This window comes from Amblyomma maculatum, chromosome 2 (assembly GCF_055883805.1).
Source record: "Amblyomma maculatum isolate TAMU_Amacu chromosome 2, ASM5588380v1, whole genome shotgun sequence".
Taxonomy (NCBI): domain Eukaryota; kingdom Metazoa; phylum Arthropoda; class Arachnida; order Ixodida; family Ixodidae; genus Amblyomma; species Amblyomma maculatum.
This window is the reverse complement of record NC_139345.1, coordinates 33913785-33929753: the sequence shown is the minus strand read 5'-3', so window position 1 is coordinate 33929753 and position 15969 is coordinate 33913785. Positions and strand designations below refer to the sequence as shown.

At 42.9% G+C, this 15969-nt stretch overlaps 1 protein-coding gene across 7 annotated transcripts in view; it reads left to right on the top strand.

Moving 5' to 3' along the window:
* Positions 1-15969, top strand: part of Crag (DENN domain-containing protein Crag) — an 84962-nt gene that overhangs the window by 27380 nt on the left and 41613 nt on the right. For 6 of the 7 annotated variants that reach the window (XM_084593731.1, XM_084593733.1, XM_084593734.1 and 3 more), the window contains 9 exons: positions 594-781; positions 2212-2436; positions 5838-5878; positions 7142-7286; positions 10037-10165; positions 11869-12133; positions 13478-13618; positions 13959-14117; positions 15540-15693. In XM_084593731.1, the coding sequence (XP_084449857.1) occupies positions 594-781; positions 2212-2436; positions 5838-5878; positions 7142-7286; positions 10037-10165; positions 11869-12133; positions 13478-13618; positions 13959-14117; positions 15540-15693 (1447 nt within the window). The remainder of the gene's footprint in view (positions 1-593; positions 782-2211; positions 2437-5837; positions 5879-7141; positions 7287-10036; positions 10166-11868; positions 12134-13477; positions 13619-13958; positions 14118-15539; positions 15694-15969) is intronic. The other variant, XM_084593735.1, reaches the window with a different exon arrangement.

The following is a 15969-nucleotide window of genomic DNA, read 5'->3' as shown; positions in this document are numbered from 1 at the left end:
TCAGCCATTTGCCACTGTCCTGTAGAATCTGCACAGCAGTTGACTTGGCAGGGTCAACACCGAGAAAAACAGTTTATTCGTGAGCTGGTAAAGATGGATTTCTTGCATTTTTTTTTGTCAAAAAGCTTGCACAAGTGCAGTTCTTTTTTTGAACAGCACAGGCCACTGGTGTCTGTAATAATGAGACAAAAATATATAGGGTGCTCGGATTGGATAATGCAGTGTTCATTGTCTGAAAAGCAGCTTGCCATATTAATGAGGCACCGATGCATTAAAGTTTGTTTCCTGCAAAAGTTGTCTATAAGTTGTAACTGTCTATGATAAAAAAGTTCATATTAACAAGACACGACTGTACTGGATTTTCAAAGTTTGTTCAGTAGGGGCAGTATGTTTCCACAATTAAATTGTTTGCACCCCATTTTTTTTCGCTGTGTCCATTTGATATGATACCCCACTTAATGTGAATAATTGAGGATCTAGTGGCTTCAAATTTATGAAGTTTTTGTAGCTGTACATTTATTTTGCTAAAACTGTGTTTTTTCTTTATATATATATATAGTTGGATTGACTGTTGCATTCTGTGCTCTGTGCAGGTTTTGTGAAGAGCCGAGATCGGAACTACCACCGCTTCTATCAGCTCATGATGCACACACAGATGTTCACCCGTTTTATTGAGGAGCGCTCGTTTGTCTCTGACAAAGATGTGAGCCTGGCATTCTTTGACGAATGTACAGACAGGGTGGATGCTGCCGGTGACTCTGCTGAGCACTTGCTTTTGGAGGTGCGTCTATGTACATGTCAACGTTGTTGCTGCATTTAGTTGTCCCACTCTTCAGTGCATGCTCTCTGGTGGTTGATAATATTGGTTGTGTACCATTAATGTTGCTGTCAGCAATAATGCTTTTAGTTCTATAATAATGTGCAGTATTTTTCTCACAAGCTTTGCCAAACTGATTGAAATGGTAGATTGTATTATGCTTTATTGCCCTGCTGCTCATTAGTTGTCCTGACTGGCATTTTAAGCTTTGTTTAGCACTGATGAAGTAGTGTATGAATTAGATGTGCTATTTTGAGAGCCTTAGATCGAAGCTGATGTTTAGATGAAGCCCTCATTGTCATCAGTGCCGCAAAAGAGCCTGTGTTGTGTTTGCTCTGATGGGATAGCTTTCAAAGAAACTGATTCTTGAAGCCCTTTGACTTATTCAGCTTCTGTTGCCAAACATGCAAGTTGTTTGATGTTCAACTTCAGTAGTACTTCCACATTAATAAGCAGTGTGCTGTAATGTCCACAATTTGCAGGTCTTCGTTTTTCTATTTATTTCCACAGTTGAAGTCAAAAGGCTGCCAATTTTATTTTCTCTTGTTTTCCACATATGTTTGTGACTTTGGCAAGTAGGAACATATATATGCATATGGGGGTAACTGACTCAGATTGCTGGTTACCAGCAGACAGGGGCTTGCAAATTTCACGAAATTAAGCAAGGAGTTCATCTGCTGCCTTTACATCATCCTGACCTTAAAGCTTGGCCTAAAAGTTCAGGAAGGCCCAAAGATATGTTGTCAATGTGATAGCATTCAAATACTCTTGTTTCTGCTTTGAAATGGGAGGTCAAAATGGGGTACGCTACCGCTTAATGATACAGGCACAGTGGTAGAGCTTAGTTAAAATGGGGCACTATACCTATGTTGGGTGACCTTGCACATTTACAGGTAGCTTACTGCTGTATGCTAATGAGTATGCGTGCAATAATAAAGGCGCAAGCTAAGAGATTCATGGCTAAGCAAATGGCAAAATGCATATATGCGCTCAAGGATCCGCAACATACCAACTTATGATGTCACTGATACAGCCCAAGACCAATCATATGCACGTTGATTGGTCAAACCGGTGACAGTAAGCAACAGCTTTGGTCACTATTCGTCTAAAATGACCTAAGCAAGCTCTGAACTTTCTCCTTTATCATGGCTGTACACCCTGTGACGTCAACGCACCTAAGATTGCTCGCAGAAATTTTCCTGGTTGAGGCCACGAAATAGAAAATTTTAAAATTCATTTGCGCTGCAGCAAAACATTCAACCGCTGTAAAATTAGGGGCAGGCGGCCAGAAAACTGGGGAAGATGGGCCACCGAGGTTTCTGTAAAATTTGAGGAGGTTGAAGGAATGCTAGAGTTACTCTTAAGAGTTCCCCATCATGTTTTTCACTGTGCAGGTGGCTGGGTCCTTGCAAAGCCACGAGCACACCGTGTTCATCTCGGCACCTGAAGCCCCGCTGGTGGAAGGCATCAATGGAAGTCCAGGCACTTTCGGATCCCTGAATCCGGCACTGTTTCACCGGCAGCCCGCCACCTCCCTGCTGCGAGTGGTACCAGAGTTCCAGCCGTCAGCGAGCCCTGTCGCTCGCCGCACCAAACAGGAGGTTAAATCTGCCCTGCGGGTGAGTTGGGCATGCGTGTAAATTCATGCTTCGTTATTATACTGTTGTGTGCTGCGCTGTCACTAGCAAGGAGATGACTGGGAAGGAGGAGCAAGAAAGCCAGTTGAACCTGACTGCACTTCTTTATTTGAACCTTTGTGTTGGCATGTGCAGCATGCTTCATCTTTGGCCTTATTCTGTGGCAGCTTATAATTCAGCAGTCGGGTCAAACATAGAATTGTTGAAGTGAAACTAGAGGAGTGAGGATCAGCTTAAGCATGCGTTTTTACATTTAGCCTTTGTAATTTCACGTAAAATTGGGAATGTGAGATACAAATCAAGTAACGTTGACTTTTGACTGCTAACTTTAAGAAATCCTCGAATCTCAATCTCAGTACTTGAAATCAGGTACCTGGTACTCAGTACTCCTGTCACATAATTGTTTTCATGCTGATATCCTTTTTAAAAGATAATTGTTCATTGTGTACTGATTGGGCTGATTGTTGTCAGTAAGGATGTAGTAGCCTTGGAATGACAAATGTAATACTCCTGTCAGACGGGCAAGTTTAGTGTCACTTTCAATAAGTGACACTCGCCTTTAGTGTCATTCGCGTCGTGTCACACGATTAACTTTAATGACACTCGCTGCTGAACACACTCGGCGTGAAGTGAATTTGTCGAAATCACTACACTTTGTCTGGCAGGCGAATGTGTAGTCTCGACAGCAGGGCATCCTCATAGTGTTTATACATGTTTTTTTTTTAGAATTACAACGTTTTGAGATTTTTATCCTAATTTCGTGAGTGTGTGTATCAATATGCATCAGATTTAAGCTGCCGTCAATTAAAACAATGCACACACTTGAACAGCTATTCTCGCTCTCAGTGTTTGCGGTAAGGCGAAAGCGTTCGCCTGCTGCTGCACTCGATGGGCTGCACATGGCATATTTAAGGCTCAGTCTGAAGCGGCATCAGTTAATTTGAAGTTATATTTGTAACTTTGTGCCTAGAAAGTCGTCAGACAACATGCCAACTGTTCGCTCAAGCACCGGCCATAGGCAGCACCGCTTTTCCTCTCACAAGCTGCTTGTGCCAAGCCAGCACTTTTATGGCCCATTCCTGCTTTCACCGGTGTCAAAAAAGTGTGCTAAAGTTTGTTTGTCTTGTAAATAATAAGCCTTTGAGTTTAGCAACATCAAGAATTAATCCTTCTTGCAGATCATTTAAGAGGAGTCAAAGAATTGAATCATACCTTCCTCTTATTATCAGACAGTAAAGTTGACAATAAGGCAGTGCCGCAAGTAAGTCATATACATACTATTAAGCTACCTAATATGAGAGTGCCGCCCAGTGATGTTTCAATGCAAAACAAACTATATGCCTGGCGATGACTACGGAGGAGTGCACGCTACTTATCGCTCACTCTGCCGGCCACGGGCACTCACGGGTGGCACTACAGGGGAGAGCTAGTGGCATCCAGTGCTGTGAACGCTGTTAACTTCTCGCCTATTTTCGTGATACGGCAGGGACCGGACCTTTTTCGACGTTGTGTACAACGACACGCCAAGCAAGCGCTTTAAAGACATGACAATGCTGCCTTACGTGGGTGCTGCGCCGCTGGACAGTTTAGGCTGCATAGAAGTGCCATTGGACAGGCACTGAAACACTGCCTGTTATTATGTGTTGCTCTTAAAATGTGATTTCGTGTGAAAAATGCATGCTGCTCTGAATCGGACAGCTCATGCATTTTTTGAACCCGAACACCAGTGACCCCGCTTCATACGTAGGCGCTGCTATTTTGTCTGGTTAACGATGCAAACCAACGTCCCAAAGCTAGGTTCGTGATAACCGTAGGTAGCAGCATAACTAGTATACAATAGCATAAACGAGGTCGGTTTTGCATGTAAAGAGTAGTAACCACGTTAGCGAAAGCGCACTCAAGCATGCCCGTGCGACATCGCGATGCTTTTTTAGTCAAAACCATGTATTCAGGTGCACAAATAAAGTCCGAATGTTAGCTTGGGGTAATTGTGCTTGCGATAAAATTGAATTTTAAGCTATTTTCGTGAAAGCAAATTTCCACACGGCTGCAGCATCCATATCGGCGTTGCCGTCATTTCAAAATGGCACTTCATTTTGCCATATGACAGTGAGCACTGAAAGTGTCATTCTTCTTATGCAAGCGCACTTCGTAAAAGTGTCACTAAGCTTGCCCTTGTGACATGGATATAATACGGCAAAAGAGGTGCCTCAATGTCCATCTTTGTTTGGAAGCACTATCAAACTTCAACACAAGCCTTATAATAATGTTAGCTAAAGGAGCTGAAGTTCCAAATTAATAAATTAGGTGAAAGTGAAACTTGAGGACAAACCTGAAGAGAGTTCTACTTAAGTTAAGGACAACCCAGAGGGCTATGGAACGAAAAATGGTAGGGGTAACATTAAGAGATAGGAAGCGTGCAGAGTGGGTCAGAGAAATAACTCAAGTTACCGACATTCTAGTGAAAATTAAGAAGAAGAAATGGACATGGGCAGGACATGTAGTGCGAAGAGAGGATAACCGATGCTCGCTTAGGGTAACAAACTGGATTCCAAGGGAAGGAAAGTGTAACGGGGGACGGCAGAAAGTTAGGTGGGCAGATGAGATTAAGAAGTTCGCAGGGGTCAAGTGGATGCAGCTAGCACAGAACCGGGTTAAGTGGAGAAATATGGGAGAGGCCTTCGCCCTGCAGTGGGTATAGTCTGGCTGATGATGATGATGAAACCTGAGGAAATAGGCAAGCTTTCATTTGTCACACAATTGTTGGACCTTGGATATGAGAAGAGACTGTTTCAAAATTTATTTCTCAAAACCAATTTTTTACATCTTTTGGTGGCGCCCGTACTGATAACTTTGCCTAGGAACAGGTCATTCGGTTTTTCTTGGCCTTTTAACAACTCCCAAAGACATTGCGTTTAAGGAGCTTTGTTTGTTTGTAACAAGCCTGTCCAGTTTTGTTTCTTTTTCTTCTTTTTAGTGCTGTGTGATTTTTAGGTGACGTTGTGAAAGCTGATTCTATGATTTCATTCCAGGATTCCTGAACCATTTCTATGTCATTGACATGTACCATTAACTTAGGCATCTTATCAATTGAACACTCTGAAAAGTTTTTTTTGTCCTTTTATTTCTTTGTAGCTACCTGCCTGGCAGTTCTGAAATGCTAGTAAGTTAATCTAAGATGAGATTGGTATTTTAAAACGTGTGTCATTATGAAAAGTGCAGGGAACCTCTTTCACGCCAGTCAACAACAGATAGGCATAATGTCGAACGCCGTAGTCTGCATTTAGTTTAAACTGGAAATGCATGACAGCTTGTCTCCACTCACTGGCTTATCAGGGCGTCGCTGCATTGTAGAGTGAACATTTTTTGGACATTTTTTGCAGGCCGCCCGGATACAAGCCGAGTGTCCCGTCAGTTGGGCAAAGTAAGTCTGTGCCTTCTCACTGTTTTTTTAATGTGAAAGCTTTGCTTGTGCCATTATGAGAAAAACTGGTGGTGTTTGTTCGAGATAGTCATAAAAATCGAAGCATTGGCAGAAAAAAAAAATAGGGTTGATGTTGTTAAGCGGCCGTAAGACACACGCAGCAGGCTGAGCACCCACGACGCATCAGCATTGACACCCATTAGTGACAGAGACCACCGCCACATCAGACAATTCTATGCATGTTATTCAATTACACACTCGCCACTGGCCGACCTTAATGTGGCTCCAGTTTTCCCAGTATTCGTATCAAAATTGGGATACAACCACTATTGTTAAGGTTAACTTGCAATGCCACTTGGAAGGTATTTATAAGAATTTCGTTCCTAAAGGAACATTTTGTCTTTAGTTAGTGGCCAAATTACCAGACCGAACTCATGCTGTCATCAAAACACGATGTAAGGATTCTGATATTGGAAAGAATTTTGATGCTCTAAGCAACTTCCCTGGAGAACTCCGCAATGCTTCATTTGTAGCCTGCTGCTATGACAATATACCTGTAAGAATGCGTGATAAGCAAACCCTCTGAAACATTTAATAAGTGTAGATTAATAGCTAATTGCAGTAGTATATAAGTATATGGGCACTAAACGATATCAAGGACACTTGGTTGCTTGTGTTGCAGTGTAATGGAAAATGGGGTGTACAGAAATTTGGTCTCTTTGGGGTGCTTTCTCATTCCCAAAGGGGGCTTTACTTTTTATTTACTTTTTTTTGTCTTTCTGCTTGAGAAGGACCAATTTTGTCAGCATTACTTTGTAGTGTGTATACAAGGGGGCAGTTCTAAATATCCAGGTGATGTGATTGCAAGTTTAGCGGTCAGATGGCACAAGGTAATAAAGCATCACATTTTGTCCTATGTTTCTGTACTTAGGTTTAAATAGGTCTTTTGGCCGCTTTCATAACACACTTTATGTAGCTAGCCTCGGCTGCATTTACTTGGCGATCTCCCAGCAGCTGATTTTTAACATGCAGTCATTAATGGTCTGTTTATGCTTAATCATTATAGCTTTTGCTGGCATGTCTTTTTAACTTGAGTTGGTTAGCCAAGCCTGTTAAACTCTTCATTGGTGCCCACAGCACTGCTGTTTACTAATGCATTTTTATGTGTTTCCCTTTGCTGTTTTGATGCTGGATCTGCTGCGCCTGAAATCTTGCACATGTAGTGTCAAGGGCTTTGTGTAATTGTGGTGAACATTTTTTTAGGTGTCTTGCAGGCACCAGCTACAGCATCTGGTTCATGCATCTGCCAGCCTACACCAAGACCTTTTCGTCCAAAGCCAAGGCCTTGCGTGTGGCTGATGAAATCCTGCAGCGCATGCAGCAACTCAAGCTACCAGCCCCTGATGAGGTTCGTTTCGGTTTTGTTTGGCAAATTTTCTATGCTTTCCTTAGCCTCATTGATTGTTGGCTTCTTTCACTTTTTATATATGAGGGTTTATCCAGAAATAAGGTTCCCAAAGAGGTCCAGCCACATGGGAAGGTGTAAGGATAAATCCAGCAGCACTACTGCACGCGGCTGTTCCCCCACTCTCAATTCCTGCCGGTCACGCTTTGCTGTGCCGCTCGTGGCCCAGCAGCTGTACGATATGGAGGTTCCCATTGTTGATATGGAGATTCGTTCCATAATTCGTTTTGCACGCCAAAGGGACTTCATCCATGGATATTCATCGTCGGTTGACAGATGTATATGGTGACAAATGTTTGTCCGTTCAACACATTCGAAAGTGGTGTGGGGAGTTTAGTGCCAATTGGAAGAAAGTCTAGTGTGAAGAACAGAGTGAAAGGTCGTCACTTTCGGAGACGGTTATCGAGATGGTTCAACGCGAAGAGCTTCAATGCAGGAAGATCACTGTCCGTGAACTTGTTGCTCAAATTCCTAGGAGTTCTTATGGTACAGTGGAAAGAGCTTTAACTTGAAAAACTGGGATATCACAAGTGTTGTGCTTGATATGTACCGCAGCTATTGACAGCAGACCGCAAGGAGAAACACCTTGATTATGCTCGCCAGTTACTTCAAAAGTGTCAAGAAAGTAAGGAAGGATTGTTGGACTCCATTGTTACGGGAGACAAAACATGGATGTTTCATTTCACTCCTGAAACGAAACAAAAATGTAAACAGTGGCGTCACCCAGGGTCACCAGCCGCAAAAAAGTTCAAACAAATTTCTTCTGGCAAAGTCATGGCCAGTGTTTTTTTGGTATCTAAGGGGATACTGCTGATCGATTTCAAGGAATGTGGGACAACAATAAACTCAAGACAGTTATTGTGCAACACTAAGAAAACTCAAGCAAGCTATCCAGAACCACCGGCGAGGACGACTGGCAGCCGGTGTAACGCTGCTTCACGACAACGTCTGACCTCACGTCTTCCATCAGACCCAGAAATTTTTGACAAAAATTGGTTGGGCAGTCATGCCTCACCCACCGTACAGTCCAGACTTCGCACCTAGTTTTTATCACTTGCTCCCCAAGTTAAAGAAACATTTGAGCGTCCAATGCTTCTTGAGCGACGATAAAGTCAAAGAAGAGGTGAAACACTTCCTCAGTGGGTTGGTGGCGAAGCTCTATGACATTGGGATACAGAAATTTTCGTACCAGTGTCTCATGGGCGTGGTCATTGGTAAGCGCACACCGCCTCATGACTTAATCCGAACGAGCCTCGTGTTTATCACGTTTGCTCTGATTATTGAAAGTTAATCTGGCCCAGTTCATTGACTTCTTGCATACTCCACTGTTTTTATCAGGTGCTCAAGCGCAGTGCAGGAGGCAGTTAGCAGTAGGTTTTTCTGGGGCTTGTTTCGTAGAATATCTGGGCCGTTCATCAGCCTTCATTCAATTTGTTTTGTGTTGTACAAATTCCCGTGTCCCGGCCCTCTATTACAGTGGATCACTGCCTACTAATATTTTCGCCTCGACCGTTAGTCAGTTGGGCTTTTGATAACAGAGCTGTGTATGACATCGCACGCTCGCTGTCTGCCCTGTCTACCAAAATTCATAGAAAAAGATGGTGATTATGGAAAAAAATAGAGCAAAGTTTCATCTTTCTATTGATGTAAATTTTTATGAGAATATACAATGTTGTCTATAAAATTGATGGGAACCTTATTTCTGGATCAACCTTCCTGGATACAGTTAAACGTCTATGTAACAAACCTTCATGTAGCGAATTCCTCAATATTACGAAGTTTTCGATTCATTGAAGTGCGTGTATTTGAAAATGCCGTGTAACGAACATGTCATGGTGGCTGACCTTGATATAACGAACTCGCGGTGCCGACTGTCTCTTAGCTAGTGCTGAATTACCGGAAATTTGGCACAACCTCGCAAGGATGATAAAGCATAAACTGAAGTGAGAGGAACGTCTACTATAGCTGATACAACACGCCTTGCTTCAGCGCACACGCAGCAATCTTTGCTGCTTTCACTTTACTACAATAGTACATGCTTAAAAGTGGCAAATAATAACAGAACAAAGAAAAATGACACGGGGCGAGCGGTGTGCGTCCATCGCTGCTGCGCGGTTCTTCGCGGGTCCCCATGCGTCGATAGCAGGAACAGCAGAGCATGCCAGCGACGCGATGCAGAGTCTGTTCACTGGGTTCGCCCAGCATTGGGCAAGTGGAAGCACGCGTGAAGACGCAGGCAGCTCTTTGCTTGGTGGCTGCACAAATGCGCGTGCTCTTCCTCGGACTATTTCCTCCTTTTTTACCTTCATCCCTCTTTCCCCGCACCCTCTTAGATGCGTCGCGCGACCCGCGGTGGAAGCTACCGCTGCAATCACACCGCACTATCAGCGCGATCGTAAAACACTGCACTGCTTCTGTAACTTTTAGTAATTCTGATGTACTGTAAGCACTTTCAGGTGGTTTTTCCTGCATTCAATTCCTAATGTGGTCTTCGTTATGCATCGTCATTTTGGGTCTTCACGCAAAAACTGCATGTAATGAAAACGTGGATGTAATGAAAAATCACGGACATTTTACAATTTCATTATAACCATGTTTAACTATATTTTTTGCTGCTGTATGAAGTAAACCCTTGCTTAAGCTGATTGGGGAAAACACATTATGGAAATGTATGGTACTTTGGTATATTTCAGGTATCCTATCGTATTTTGATGCTGCTTTGCGGTCAATATGGTCAGCCAGCTCTTGCCGTCAAGATTTTGTTTGACATGAAGAAGCATGGTGTACAAGCCAATGCCATCACCTATGGTTACTATAACAAGGTAACAACTTTTTGTTGGGATTTAATTTTTTTTTCTGTTGGCTTACATCCTGCATGCACTCATGGTAATGGCTTCTAGTTTACCTCATTGATTTTGACTCATACAAAAAAAAAAGGGTTATGTGTCGCATTATTGTAAGTATAAAAGTATGCTTTACTTGTGGCAAACATCTCACAGTTGCAAGTTGGCGGTCTGCAACTTTCATTAGTGGGCAACACGGTGACGAAGAATGACACACAAGAACTTCATATATAATGCATTCTACTTCTTACCAATTGTGTCAGAGGGTGTCACTTAACATTCTTGTTGTTTAATGTGCCACCACTTCCCTAAGCTGTGAAATGTTTTCAGAGCAACATTTAGTCTTATTGGAAACTTGGTTCAGGAGATCATGTATATTCGATGCTGGGCAGTTCGACAGGGAGATGAAGTGCATTGGATTCTCATTGACACTTTCCTACTCACGCCTATTCCCAGTGATAGTCTACTCTCAATGGTTTCAGAGAATTATTTTACTGCTTTCCAAGTGCTGGACAGCTGGAACTATATACTGGGTAATAGAGGAAGAACTGTAAACTTAGTTTCGTTTTTCTGTTTAATTCTTTCACCACATGGTGAAAACCCCTCCAAGTTGGTTCAGGAGATGGGCACGCATTGTTTACATCATGATGTTGTAGGGTGCCGCTACCCCACGAAAATGGCTAGTTTCCTTTGAGTCTAATGCATTTACAGACAAGTTTTTGGATGACGACAGCAGCAATGGGACAAAGACAACTTTTGTTGGTCAGAATTTAGCACAGACAGCGAAGCTTCCAAACTGGTGAAGAACTCCAACAGGCATTCTTGTATGCACTTTGCTTTCTTCTCCAAATTGGTTTTTGGCTGTGGTGCATTAATCTAAAGATAATCCTGCATGTTTTAAAGATCACAGTTCTTATTTTCAAGGTCTTAGCATCTTCCAGAAGGGATTTGGTGGCCTCGCTAGTGCTACAAGACCATTAGGTATTAACCTTGGCACTGCTTTGCCCTCTGGCATGGCATTCACTAGGGATTGCATTTTCTTTTTATATGTAAAGCAGTCTCTACATAAAATGTTGATATTTACTGATGTACTAGGGCATAAGTCACCCCTGCAGAGAACATGCGTTTTAACTATTTTATATATTACCTTGCTGGGAAAAAAAAAGATGTCTTTATGCATTTCTCTTTGTAGCTGCAATTTTTTGTGCAATTTTTTTATACCGGCCTTAATAAATATGTTGATTGAGAATAATGGCATTAGGAAGGGAATTTCCTCCTCTAAAGCATAATACTTTACGGCTGAGAATTAAGCATGCTTTGTTAAATGTAAAGAGAAAAAAAGCTGTAGCTGCTGCACACAAAAACTACCAGTTTTCCCATCAGCAGGAAAGCGTTAAGTACTTGCATATTAAATTATTAAGTCAACAGAACATGGGCTTTATTTCAGCCTACTGTTTAGAATGTATGGGTTCCCTCGGATGTTTACTTAAATGTACTCCATTTTTGCTAGTGACACACAGCGGTAAAAATGGATTTGAAATTTTAATGCTCCGAGACAACTTCATATGAAAGGGTTGTTACGAATTGGAAAGATATGTACTACATTGTTTCCAGGTCCAGTGCATGAACTCTTCAATACCATTAGGTGACCACTTATTACTTTCTTTTTTTTTTCCTGATAGGCTGTCTTGGAGTGTGCGTGGCCTACAGGAGACAGTGCTCATTGGGCCAAGCTGCGCAATGTGGTGCTGGCAGTGTCCCAATTCAAGCGTGCTCTGCGACGGTCCCAGGGTTCCCTGGCCTCCACTGTACCTGACGCACCGCGTAGTGCTGGTAGCAGCCGCACCAGTCTTGAAGAGACCCTGCGACCTCAACTCGACCCCATGGTTGTGACTCCGGAGCTCCTGCCCGAGTTGCTCACCAAGACGGACGATCGGTCCAGCTCTGGTCAGAATGCAGCCCGTTTCTCACCATTTGCTGTCAGAAGTGCTACTTAAATAATGCCCTGCACATAGCTCCTGCCAGTTTCTTCTATTCGGCTCTGAAATTCCATAACGTTTTCAGTTCCAGCTTTCATACATATTCTGGCAGCCATTAATAGAACTTCTCGTTGTAGAATCTCGTCTCAGAAATCTTCTCATGGTAGAAACAAATTATGAATATAGTAAGTGAGAAAACTTGCTTTCACTTTGCTTTAATATGTGTTTCTCAAGGCATTTTTTCCTGACAATTGTCCAAGAGGCCGAGTTCATTGCTCTGGTGCACTGACACTTGATGTCACCGCTCATCTCATAAATGCTTGCACATTGCAACAAAACATACAAGAATATGAGTAGAAGCCCTAAATTCTAAGCTCCATTGTAGCATAACCTTCTTTGAGACTTTGTAGTATACTAGTAGAGCCTGAAATACGGCTATGCTTTATTGCAAACATTAGGGTTCATGCTAAATTGATCGTACAGTGATTGCCACATTGTGACTGAATCTTGGCAATGACAGTGCTGGCAGCTAGACTGGAAACCTAGAAGACTGGAAGTAAGAATCGGTTAATATGCGCCCATTGGTTTGGTTACTGTATTGTGTGTTGACTGCTGCGGAGGCAGTGAGTGCTAGGTTGAAGTATTTGGCCATACTAGATTGATAGTGACCAGCCAGTTATTGTACAGTGTGTGCAGTGCAAGCACTGCCAAAAGAAGTTTGCCAGTTGTTCACTGGTTCACTCTACTCTGCATCCTACTCAGTAACGTAATTATCCAGTAGGAGTAACTACCATGTTTACTCGAGTAATCAACCCACTTTTTTTCAAGAAAAGTTGCAAAAGAGGGGTGCAAAAGAGATGACAGGCAGAAGGAAGATTTGAAGGGGGTGCAGTTACCAAACACCATGTACAGACACATGTTATTGAATATGAGCATTCACAACCGTGCTCTTTCTTAGGGCAGTGATCTGCTGAAAAGTGCCGATTCTCCTTGGTAGTAGTATATGTATTGGCAATAAGGACTCTTGAAGATTTGTATTTTGTGAATGAAAGTCATGGTGAGTCATGGAGCAATCATTGAGTCTGAATCAACATCTTTGTATAAAGTTTGTGTTCATATGCAAGTTATGCATTTTTAATTAATTTATTTATTTTCTAAATAAGAGATGGCCATGCTTATTGCTTATAGTAGGCTTAAAGTAAGGCGTTATAGCATTCACTGGAGTCCACTTGTGTGCTCGAACCCCCTCACTGACCTTTGTTGGGAATGTCTTGAGTGCATAGACTGACTGGGGAGTGGTTGCTGGATGTAGATGCAGTGGACAAGACCGGGGTTCACACTGCCGCAGGAGGCCAGTCCGATGCAGGCTATGGCTCGACCAGCCAAGACGAGACTTCAAAAAAATCGTGGCAGGAGCTGTCAGCCGTGCCTCAACAGGGCAAGGAGAGAGCAGGTGGGCCAGTTTTTGGGCAGCAAGCCTCTTGATGACACAGATGAATTTCATTGCAGTGCTTGCTATGATGCACTAACATGAGTTTTTGTTACCTATCGACAGTGCCTGTGAATTAGTCAGCAAAAGTAGTTTTGCATATTTTTTTTATTTCAGATGATTTACATTTATTGAGAACTTTGAAGTCATTTCATTGGAGAGAGAGTACTGATGCTCTATTTTCTGCTAGGGACAAAGGTTTAGATAATGATATTTTATTATAAAGAAAAGTTCATTAAACTGGCGTTTTATGCAATGTGCTTAAACATAAAATTAAAGCGGTTTATACGGACTGTCATTGCAGCTCACCAGCAGCGGCAGAGGAGAAGTGGTGTGGTACAAAGCCTGCGTTTTGAGGAACTGGATTTCAGGGAATCGGATCGGTTCCGGAACCGAGTGAACAGCTTGATCCGTGGTTCAGCTGGTGCCCTTGGAAGTGCATCCTCTTTAACAGATGCCATAGGTACTTTTCACGTTTTCTGGTCCTTCTTGTCTCCCGCTTGTTAGTACTTGCACAAAATTTTCTTTATTTGCTGTTCACTGTGCAAACACTGCTGGTATCTGGTGTCACAGAATTCAGCGTCCTGTGTGTGTAAACTGCAGATGCAAGCTTGAAAACATTATTGATCACCTTGCGGCAAAATCATTCCTTGTAAGAGATGCACATGTGGTTTTACTGTAAATAAGCCTCATGTCTGTCATGCATCTGCGGGTCACTGTTATGACGCTGTTCTGCATCCGAAGTGCTACTTTGCTTTCCTTCATACTAAGTGAGTGTTTGCTGTAAGTGGGGTATCGTTTACTGTAAAGGCACAAACTACTTGGCTGCATTGCCTGTGCCAACCATGATTTTCCTTTAACTGTCTGTTAGGTGTAATATGAAAGCAATTTGTGGTGCAGTGCTGTCGATAGTCTTGTTGCTGGTGATCGTTGAATCAGACTGTTGCAATTTTATTGCAAAAGAGGACAGTAGGGTAGAAATTGCACTTTGTGTGTGGGTGATCTGCAGTTGTGTTCACTTTGACCACTCTTTGCATTCAGATGTTTGGTGCACAACACACGTAAGCATACTACCTTTCAACATCTCATGCATTTGTGTTATACAGCGTAGCCTGCTTCTAACGTAGGTCGAAAATTTGCGCTATAAGCAGTACCGCATTAATTTTCAGGTTAAAATATGTGCCAGATAGTTAGCTTTCCTTTCAAAAATGCCTTATTAATCTGTGAACCACCCACTAAGTGTGTCTGCTTCACACTTAGATCAATTTTAACATACCAAGTGCCGCGAGAACATGAAATTAACTACAACCGCCACCGCGGAATTGCATGTGCACTTGTTATCAGCACATGCCCAGTTCTGCGAAGGCAGTCGAGTTGCACGCAGTGTGCTAAAGCGTTACTTAGCTTTTTTTGTTCCCGCAAAGAATGCAAGGTGTTTTGGAACGAGTCGCTTTGGTTAGAAAACGAGGCTTGTGGTGAGGCTGACAGAGGAATTCTGATTTAGTGTTTAACGCACTTTTGTGGCAGTCCACGTCCTCGTACCTTCGTTATGCTTTAGTGGGACTGTTCTGTAATTGTGAAAGTATCACCTCGCACAAATCGTTAAGCAGGGAAACCTGGTGCCGCGCAGGAAAGTGCACTTGCTGTTCCGCGCTGTCATAGAGAGGATTTTAAAGCCGCACTATAGCCGGTATTTCGCTTTGCGCGACCGCATAAGTAGCATAACTTTACATTGAGTCCGATGGGAGGGAGACCATTGACTGGCAAAAACCGCATTATAACCAGTCCCGCATTATAAGTGGTTGCATTGTAAGTGAACTGTACTGTATACAGCATGGATTATTGGTGATCAGGAATTCGCATATACGTTTGTTTTGTTTTGCAGTGCCTTCTGCCGGGGTCCTGATCACAAGTGAAGCTATGCGGCAAAGTGCCTTCTTGCGTAGCAACGGCGGCATTATGACGGGAAGGCTGCAGAGTGGTCGGCGGCGTTACCATAGTGCAAGCGACCGTGCGCAGCAGCGACGATCCAATAACATGTGAGTGCAATTTCTGTTACCATCTTTCTTGAGTTGGCAGAACATAAAAATGCGCAGCACAGCATAGAAGAGAGTGAGTGAAAGAGCTACTAGGACAGAGCAAAACATAGCCCAAGGTCTCTGCTTTTGTAGTATGTAGTATAACTGAATTTTGCAAAACATTGTGCCGGAACAAATTTGGGTCACAGAAGCATGTGGCTGTGCAGAACCCCCATCACCAGAGGTGTAGCCAGGATGGGTCTTCCGGTGTTTGAATCCTGTTCCTGTGACTGTGAA